Here is a 9445-nt window from a genome sequence, read left to right on the forward strand (position 1 = left end):
ATCAATCATTAGTCTTTTGAATACAAAATTGTCCCTTATGTGAATCAACAATTAAACCAATGCCTAAAACAAAGCAAAAAGTGTCAATCCCATTGACTTTGAACCAAATCCCCTTGTAGAAGTAGTATTTGCCATAAAATGTTTTCCAACGTGCCTTGTAACTTCCCAGTGATTCCTTATCTCTATCAAATAAAGTTTTAGTAAAATAAAAATTAAGCAATCTCGAATGTATGGAAGCAAACAAATTTCTAACACATCTAGCAAGTAGGTCATCAATAGAGACATGGCAAACAAATCTAGAGAATTTTAATGCATGCTTTTGAAATAAAAGTGAGTAGAAAGTGACTCCCCTTCTTGGGCGTTCTTGGACGCTATCAAGGGTGTATCACGAGGTAGGTAATAAAATTGAGAGCAAGAAACAAAGAAAAGGACAATACAAGCAAAGAAACTAAGCAATTTTTGAAAGAAAAGAGAGAATAAAGAAAGAAGTATGGCAGAAAGGTATGCAAGACCAATATCAGAAGGTAAACACAATTAGAATGTGACAGGGTTCAAGTGTACCACAACCAAATAGGAATCAAGAACTCCTTCCAACCTTATACTTTTCCCCTTCCTTTTCCCTCCAATATTCTCCTACCAACCAGATTCTTTCCCCAACCTTATTCTTTCTCTTTTGTTTTGTTTTGTTTTGTTTTTTTTAACTTTCTTGATTTTTTTTTTGCTTTTTTTGAATTTTTTTTTTGCTTTAGATGTGGTCGTGCGGCCTATTTTCAGCCATTAGATTAGATTAAGTTATCAAATCAACGTGCAATATATATATGTTACAAAGCACACCATCTACGTAATAAAATGCACCAGTGAAGCGATAAAACACATCATTCCACACTATAATCAAATGCACCTATTCACTTAAAATTCATCAGTATGCGTGATAAAACACATCATTCTACGTATTAAAATGTATCACAACGTGTCTCATGTCAGATTATAAGCATATACTACCTCCGTCTCATTTTGTTTGTCTGATTCGGTTAACGAGGCTTGACTGAAGTTATTTTTAATTCAATTTTTTATAATATTAAGTTTAGTATTAGTATATAAAATTTATATATTTAGAAACTACATTAAAAGTACTATTAAACACAAAAAATTAAATTTAAAAATAATTAAAAATTACTAAAGAAAATAAGCAATTAAGAAAGAGTTGGTTTGACCAATGAATAGTAAACAGGACAGGTAAAATGGGACAGAGGGAGTACTATTTACACATATTAGAAAACATGTGCTAAAATATGCACCATTCTACGTATTAAAATGCCACGTATTAAAATGCACCATTCCACAACACAGTTATACACCATTCTACGTATGAAAATGCACAAGCGGATAAATTAAAACACACTATTCCACAACACAGTTAATGCACCAATATACGTAATGAAACGCACCACAACATGTATTAAAACGCACAACACCATGTACTAAAATGCACCATTTCAATTCACATAATATAGATACTAAAATTACCATAATATCCCCACTTAAACATACGCGAATTGCAGTTGAATTAATGAAATCGGACGACACAGATTAGGCCGTACAACTGCATGGAGCTCCCCGCCGTATTTAAATAGAAATATATATATATATATATATATATATATATATATATATATATATATATATTCACACGCATATCCATTTTTTTTTTTTACTGAAAGAATGTATTCTGGATTCTGGAACATGATATATAAATATGTTATAAAATATAGTAGACATGGATAAGCATGTATAATGGAACACACCAAATATTTCATATCAATTAATGTACAAAATTCATATAAACAGCGAATATATTTACTGAATTTCCGGAATATAATTATGCAAATATAAGCATACCGTTCATTGAAGAATATATCATGCTGATAACGTGTTATAAATTGTTTCTTTTAACTCGTAGCGTTCCACAGTGAAACGGATTACTGTAATTGGAAAGTGAACAATGCAATGAAACATGAGTAAAAGAAAATAGAGAGACAAAATAGATTGCACAAAAAAATTTATTCCAACATCATATGTGTACATAATACAAAAGAAATATATATATATTTTTGAGTAGAGTTAATTCCAGAAATGGTTATTCGACTATTGACTTTTACCAATTTTTATCCTCAATTTTTAATTTTATCAAAGTTGATCCCTTAACTATTGATTTTGTACCAATTTTGATCCTTCTGTTAAATCTATGTTAAATATATGTTAAAATTGAGGGCAAAAATGTAAAACTAAATATTTTAACCTTTCTTCTTCACTTTGTTTCCCCTTAGTGGTGCTTTTTCTACCATTTTTGCTATCAAATACGTAGTAATAAATAAAAAAACACCTAATACAACAGTTATATTAAATATACAATAACACTACACATCCAGTTAGAGAATTTACAAAAAAAAAAAAATTATTACAGAGTATATATATTACATTGCAGTAAACCCAAAAAAAAAATCAAAAATAAAATATAGAAAAAAAAATTGATTACTTGAAACAATTTAACATAAAATGTAAAAAAATAAATATATTGTCTCACATTGTTCCTTATATAATCTTGCGATAGAAGAGGGGAAACAAAGTGAAAAAGAAAGGTTAAAATATTTGGTTTTACATTTTTGCCTACAATTTTAACACCTATTTAACATAGATTTAACAGAAGGACCAAAATTGGTACAAAATCAATAGTTAAGGGACCAACTTTTGTAAAATTAAAAATCGAGCACAAAAATTGGTAAAAGTCAATAGTCGAATGACTATTTCTGGAATTAACTCTTTTGAATACTACTGACTCGGTTACAATGTAGTATCTGTTCATAGCTACTTTCTCGACCTATTGAAGTCTGAGGCTCGAATCCACTCCCTTACATGTTTGAGTGTAAACTGGGTGCCACTAGACCACAATGGCAAAAAAAAAAAAAGATATATATATATATATATATATAGAAATAATTTCAAGTGCGGCCGTGCTCTCCCGTGCGGCCGTGCGGTCACACACCACTCAATGTTACGAAATACACCACTCAATGTTAAGAAAAACACCACAATGAAACACAATGAAACACACCACAATGTTAAGAAACACACCACAGTGCATATTTGTGTGGTGTGTTTTTTAACATTGAGTGGTGTATTTCGTAACATTTAGTAGTGTGAACCACACGGCTGCACGGGAGAGCACGGCTGCACCTGATCATGACTGAATATATATATATATATATATAATTACAAATGTAACAAAAAAGAATAATAGATACATAAACACGAGGACCGTTACAACCGTTATATAATCACTCATAATGCCTACATTTAATAATAATTATAACAATATCAATAGAGTATGAGTATTATGTATTTTATATTTGATACAAAAGTAGCAAACACTTTGCATTTAGGGTGTGTTTGGTAACCCGTAAAATGGCTTTCGAAAAATGTTTTCCGAGTTTTCTGTGTTTGGCGACGTCCGGAAAATGTGGTCAACAGAAAATATTTTTCGTTGACCAAGGAAAATCAGTTCATTTTTCAGAATCGCCAAAATGGCCGTTTTACATGTTCTTGGCCAAAATCAAGCCATATCACCCATGGTCGTGGACCAATGAGGTGGGGAAACCGCTGGAAACATATACGGGTTCTAAGTTTTTTGTTTTTAGTTCTATTTTTTAATAAATAACATTATTTTAATATTATTATAATTTTTTATATTTTAAATAAAATAATTAAAATGTTTAATTATACAATTCTACTCATTTTCCAGAAAATGTACCAAACACACAAAAACAGTTTTTCATAATGCATCCAAACACTGGAAATAAAATTATTTTCCAAAAAATGACTCAGTTTCTACAAAACATTTTCCTCCTTTTTCAAACGGACCCTTAAAGTAGTCAAGATAATAATATTATATTTGTTATACAATTGATAAAAGGATTAAAAGCAATTATAACAAAAAGATAGTACTCCGTACTATTACTTGACAATTGATACAAATTGAGAGAATACATGTCATAAAAGAGCATATAAATTTGGTGCAAATGAATTAAGATGTTATTTTTCCTTTTGTTTTTGTTACACACATCATATTATGTAGGCAAACAACAATCAACAAGACAGGGCAGGGCAAACCAGTGAAACCACACAGTTAATCAGCAAACAGCAAACCATACAGTTAACACATGTAAAATTAAATGTTTAAAGTAAACAAAGATTGAAACAACCTGACCCGAATTCGCAAATCAAAAATTGAAACCTAGTCACTCCGCTGTTGCGCTGTGGTCGTCGGTTTCCTCCCGTTCTTCACAGCTCTGACGCCTCCGCCTGAGTCCGCGACTCCTCGCCTCTCCGGCCTCTGCGGTGTTCGAACTCCGATTGTCCGTCGCTGTCGCTTCACGTACGCCACCGCCAGGCGCCTCTGGTTGTTCGCACTTCGCCGTCGCTTCAGGCTTCACACACGCGACTCCTCGTCTCCTAGCCTCGCCTCGAAGAAACAAAGCGATTCGTAGATTTTTACGGGTAGATTTTTTTTACGGGAATAATAAGGTAATTAAGGTTATACGGCTAATTTTTTTTATCAGAAAGTCTAATTTTGGGCTAATTTAATTACAAATATACATACTACCTAATGGGCTTGGGGGCTGGACATTTTGGGGGCCCTGTGCGGTCGCACAGCTTGCACAGCTCAAAATCCGGCCCTGATGAGAGATTATGTTGGTACTTGGTGTGATGTGGTATGTTATGCTTTATGTATGCGTTATTTTTATCCTAAAATGTCGAAAATATACAAACTAAAATGTTATGAAAATATTGGATGAAAGCAAATAAAAAGGCGAATATGAGATATGAACAATGACAAAAGTTAAAGAAAATGTTAAAATTAAAACAAACAAAACCTATTATATTTTTATTAATATTAAAAGTAACAATATCAAACTAAAAAGATAAATAAGAAAAATAAATTACAACACAAGAAGTACAAAGTAAAAGTAAAAGATGCACAAAATAAATTAGTAAAAGTACAATAATTTAATAATAATAATAATAATAATAATATTATTATTATTATTATTATTGTTATTATTATTATTATTATTATTATTATAAAACTATTATTATTATTATAAAACTAAAATTTATTTTAAAATTTAAGATGCAGCCCAACAATGTGTAAAATAAGAAGACATTTGGAATGTGATGCGAAAATTATGACCATTAAATATATATATATATATATATATATATATATATATATATATAAAATCAAACAGCAGACCGAACTTAGCATAATTAGTAAAGTTTGAGATTCAATAAGATGAAATAGGATGTCAAGAATTAAACTAAAAATATTACAATATTGGAATTAACTTCAAATAAATCTTTAATGAACAAAGAATTTTACAGCATTATTCTCACTCATCCATAAGTAATACATCTAAACTATGCTACCAAATGAGGAATATGATGAACCAAAACCATCCTTTTGGGTAAAATAAATCAGAAAAATTCCTAACAAAACCCGAATATGAACTACAAGACTTGAGAATTGAGATACGATACAATTGACACCAGCATTAGTTGCTCTGGTGCAACGAATTGATCCGCCAAGAAGGCAGCAGCATCCTATGATGAATCAAAATCATACTTATATAGCTTTTGGGTACTTCCTGATCATCATTTAGCAGCAGGTGCGGCACCGCCAGTTGTTGGCCTGCAAGATCATATCAACGAATAAATTAAAGAACTTGATTATCCATTTATCCAATCCAAACGAACATATGAAATGAAAGAAAGAACTTACAGTCCAACATAAACTTTGAAGGAATCATAGATGCCCCATTGAGCTCCTGTTAAGGTACCAATCATGAGTATACGTAGAGGAAGACCCCGAGTGCAGAGACCCAATACTCCCATCTTCTGAACGGCCTGTATGTAACAACCAATGATATATAAGTTAAGAATCTATGTATAGTATATATGATTCTACGAAATAGAATGAATACTTACATCGCCCACAGATGCACCCTTGGCATTGTTGAGGAAAGAGACGAGGTTGTCAGCGGGGTGTGACACAATAGCACAGAGAATGCCAGCCAAATAACCACCCGCAAAGCTCACTCCCAGTTGCATTGAACTGCTGCATTGTTCTTTTGGAGTAGGGACCACATGTTTGTACAGGAGTTCCACGATGTTCTCAAATGATGCAAACTTCATCATTGTATCTGCAAACATCCAGGGGATCAAGATCATCACAAGGATAGCTAATACACCATAATAAGCTCTATGGAAACTAAAATGAAAAAGGCCAGGCAGCTCAATTCTATAAACTCGATCCAGCATTGCATTCAACAGATAGAGACCAACCCTTTCAGGGTAAACTAATGTTCATTTTCCTGGCCTGGCCTTCAAAGAAATTTTTAACACAATAATACATTCCCACCTTCAAAGACATACCTACCACCCATGATTTGTACATGTATGATCTATTAATTAAACATATGAGAATGAAATCCTTGAATATTATCATTCTTGGGGATCAGGCATTTTCGTTGCAAATGCATCAAACTATGACCACTGCACTTTTCTAACAAATCTAAAAGAAAGACTTGGGAATTGAATTTTAGGAAAATATAAATGCATTTCAGCTCCATAAACATTCTTAATGCACAAAACAACACCCCATTAATAAAGGTAGAAAATGCAAATTAAACCCGCATGGGCAGCTCAACTGGTCGCAGAAAGTGAAATTTGTCACAAGAGACCAAAGATCGAGTCTCACCAGAAACAGAGGTGAAATTTGTTAACTATGATTTACCCCTTCCCAAACTGTCTAGGCGCCGGATAGACGGCTAGCCTCTATTGATCATGGTTAAGTAACCATGATTTACTCATATACAAACTGTCAGGGTAGGCGATTCCACCTTTTCTCACAAGAAAATGCAAATTAAAATAAACAAAAACTTACATGGAATTTGTCGTCCCCATAGAGGAACAATCCCCTTGTAAAGCCTGCAGGCATAGACAAGAATACACCACAGTATTATCATTAGCATTTAGATTAAGAACCAAAACTAGGGTGGGGTGAAATGAATTGAAGAGAGCAATAAAATAATAGTGTGTTATGCAACCAACATAGACAGACATACCCAGCAACACCCTCAGCCCTGACGAATTTAGGAAGCCCATCCGACAAACCTCTGGCGAAACCAGGTTGAGTTTGGACTCGAACCTTAACCGCCTCAAAGGGACAGAGAGCAACATCAGCAATAACCTCGGCAGATGCAGAACCGGCGAGGTAGATCAGAGTCTTGTACTTTGCAGCATTCTCGGCTCCAGCAAGGTCTGAATAGTACTTCTTGAAGAATTCATAGAACCCATACTTGCAAGCTCCTTGGACACTGTAACCAAGCAGGGTAGGTCCCCAACCCTTGAACAAACCCTTGGCTCCCTGCTCCTTAAGCACCACTCCAAAACCAGAGGAAACGCTCTTGTACTTTGTAGGGTAAATCTGGAAAATCAACATTCAAATTTTCCTTAATTTTTCAGAGATAAAGAATGATTAAAATTTTCTCACATTTAAGTCTTGCCATCCAATTTTCTTGGTGCTCCTTTCGAAAGAAAGAAGGCAAATGTCATGTTTCTATTCCGAAAGAAACACCAGATGTAGTATAAATTACATAGCCATATACTTAATTAGAAATTTTAATAATTAAGAGCTAAATATGATATCTATAATAGTAGGGGATCAAAAGTGAAATTTATTCAACAATATTTTGTCTAGCTCGAGTAAACAGGACAATTATCAAATTATTTTCCAGATTATCAATTTATTGCATTTAGTTTCGTGGATCACTCACGATACACAAATCATTTCTAGGATCAGAGTAAATTCAACAATTTTTGCAAAGATTTAAAAAAAATTTACCTGCATGTTGCACTTGACAACATCAAGAGGGGTGACGGCCGTGTGCGTGAGGCCGCAGCTGAGGATTCCGCCGAAGGTGCAGGCGGCATAAAACGCCGGCGAGAACATCTCGATCTTCTTAGAGGGCTCCTTGGGCGCCGGGATCACGAAACCTTTCCGCTCCTCCACCACCGGCGGTGGCGGAACGGAAGTCCGAGATTGGTCCAAGCTGATGAGACTCGAAGACGCCGAGAAGGACGAGGGGGAAGAGTAGAGGAAGCCGGGGATCAGCGACATGGTGGCGTGAGAGTTTTCTGGGAACGCCATAGTGGATCGGAGTTTTGCAGTGTTGTTGGGAAGAAAGAGCGGAGACGTGAAAATGGAAGTGGAGAAAAGTTAGTTTTATGGAGAAGGGAGTCTCCGGGAAAGAGGGAGAGTCGAAGATGTATGCGTTATTTTTGCGCGGAGGGACATACTTATATGCCAAACATGGCTTCCTTTGATTTTCCATTATTTATTACTCCGTATTTTTTTGGGTTGAATTTTATTCATTCACTGCACAACAACTCTGAATTCGCACCTTCCATTCCTACATTGACCCATCATTTTGCACGCAACTTTTACTCTTTTATTTTATTTTTCCTTTTTGCAATATGTACCATAAAAAATTCAACTACTATTCTTTATTTTATTTCGAGTGAAGAAAGAAAATCCGCCTTATAGCCATGACAAAATATCATAAGAAAATGACAAAAATTTGTGCGAGACTATTGCACTGTGAGTCAAATGAAATTAATGTGAAAATGTGATACTTATATGCACAAATGTCATACTTATATGCTCAAATTCAGGAATAAAATTTTTGTTACTTATAATTGGTAAATATCTAAAATTAAAATATTTTAAATGATAGTCAAAATAAACTTAAGATATGGAGGTAAATATCTAAAATTAAAATATTTTAAATGATAGTCAAAATAAACTTAAGATATGGACCTCTAAGATACAAAGGCTCAAATCTTGACTTTTGTGATTAAAGTAGTCATGGCCACCTTTGTAAGGTCTAATTTGGCCTATATATCTTTGAGAATTGAGATCCAGTCTTGGACTTTCTTTTCGACAACTTTGGTTGTGTTTTTAAAAATTTTAATTTTAGATATTTATGGTTATCTTTAAATTCTTTTAAAAATAAAAATATGTGCACATGTAATTCATGTATGCAAGATAAAGTCATGCTAAAGCCTCATTAGCAATAGCTAGTTGATTACCTACTTCTTCTTTTTTTTTTTTAATAATAATTCTTGGAAAAAGGGACAAATAAGTTTCTAAACCCAAAAATCGGTAAATGATCTATTATTACACGTCATTTCATTTCAAGCATCAATTCAGCGAAAACCCAAAAATCGACGACGGTTCGATCGTCGCCAGTCGCCATCTACTAGAGAAGGTGACCAGTTCGTTGCCTTTTCCGGCGGAAGGTGACCAACTGGCCGCCTTCTCCGACGA

General features: G+C 33.8%; 1 protein-coding gene across 1 annotated transcript; it reads right to left on the reverse strand.

The window, feature by feature from the left end:
- Positions 1-5363: 5363 nt before the first annotated feature.
- Positions 5364-8398, reverse strand: LOC116014952 (mitochondrial phosphate carrier protein 3, mitochondrial-like). Its single transcript, XM_031254927.1, has 6 exons — positions 7961-8398; positions 7182-7543; positions 7001-7044; positions 6043-6257; positions 5837-5961; positions 5364-5746 (listed from the first exon to the last, which is right to left on the reverse strand). Exons 1-6 carry the CDS (start codon positions 8264-8266, stop codon positions 5710-5712), a joined length of 1089 nt encoding a protein of 362 aa, XP_031110787.1. The 5' UTR covers positions 8267-8398; the 3' UTR covers positions 5364-5709.
- Between the last annotated feature and the right edge of the window lie 1047 nt (positions 8399-9445).

This window comes from Ipomoea triloba, chromosome 4 (genome assembly GCF_003576645.1).
Source record: "Ipomoea triloba cultivar NCNSP0323 chromosome 4, ASM357664v1".
NCBI classification, from domain to species: Eukaryota; Viridiplantae; Streptophyta; class Magnoliopsida; order Solanales; family Convolvulaceae; genus Ipomoea; species Ipomoea triloba.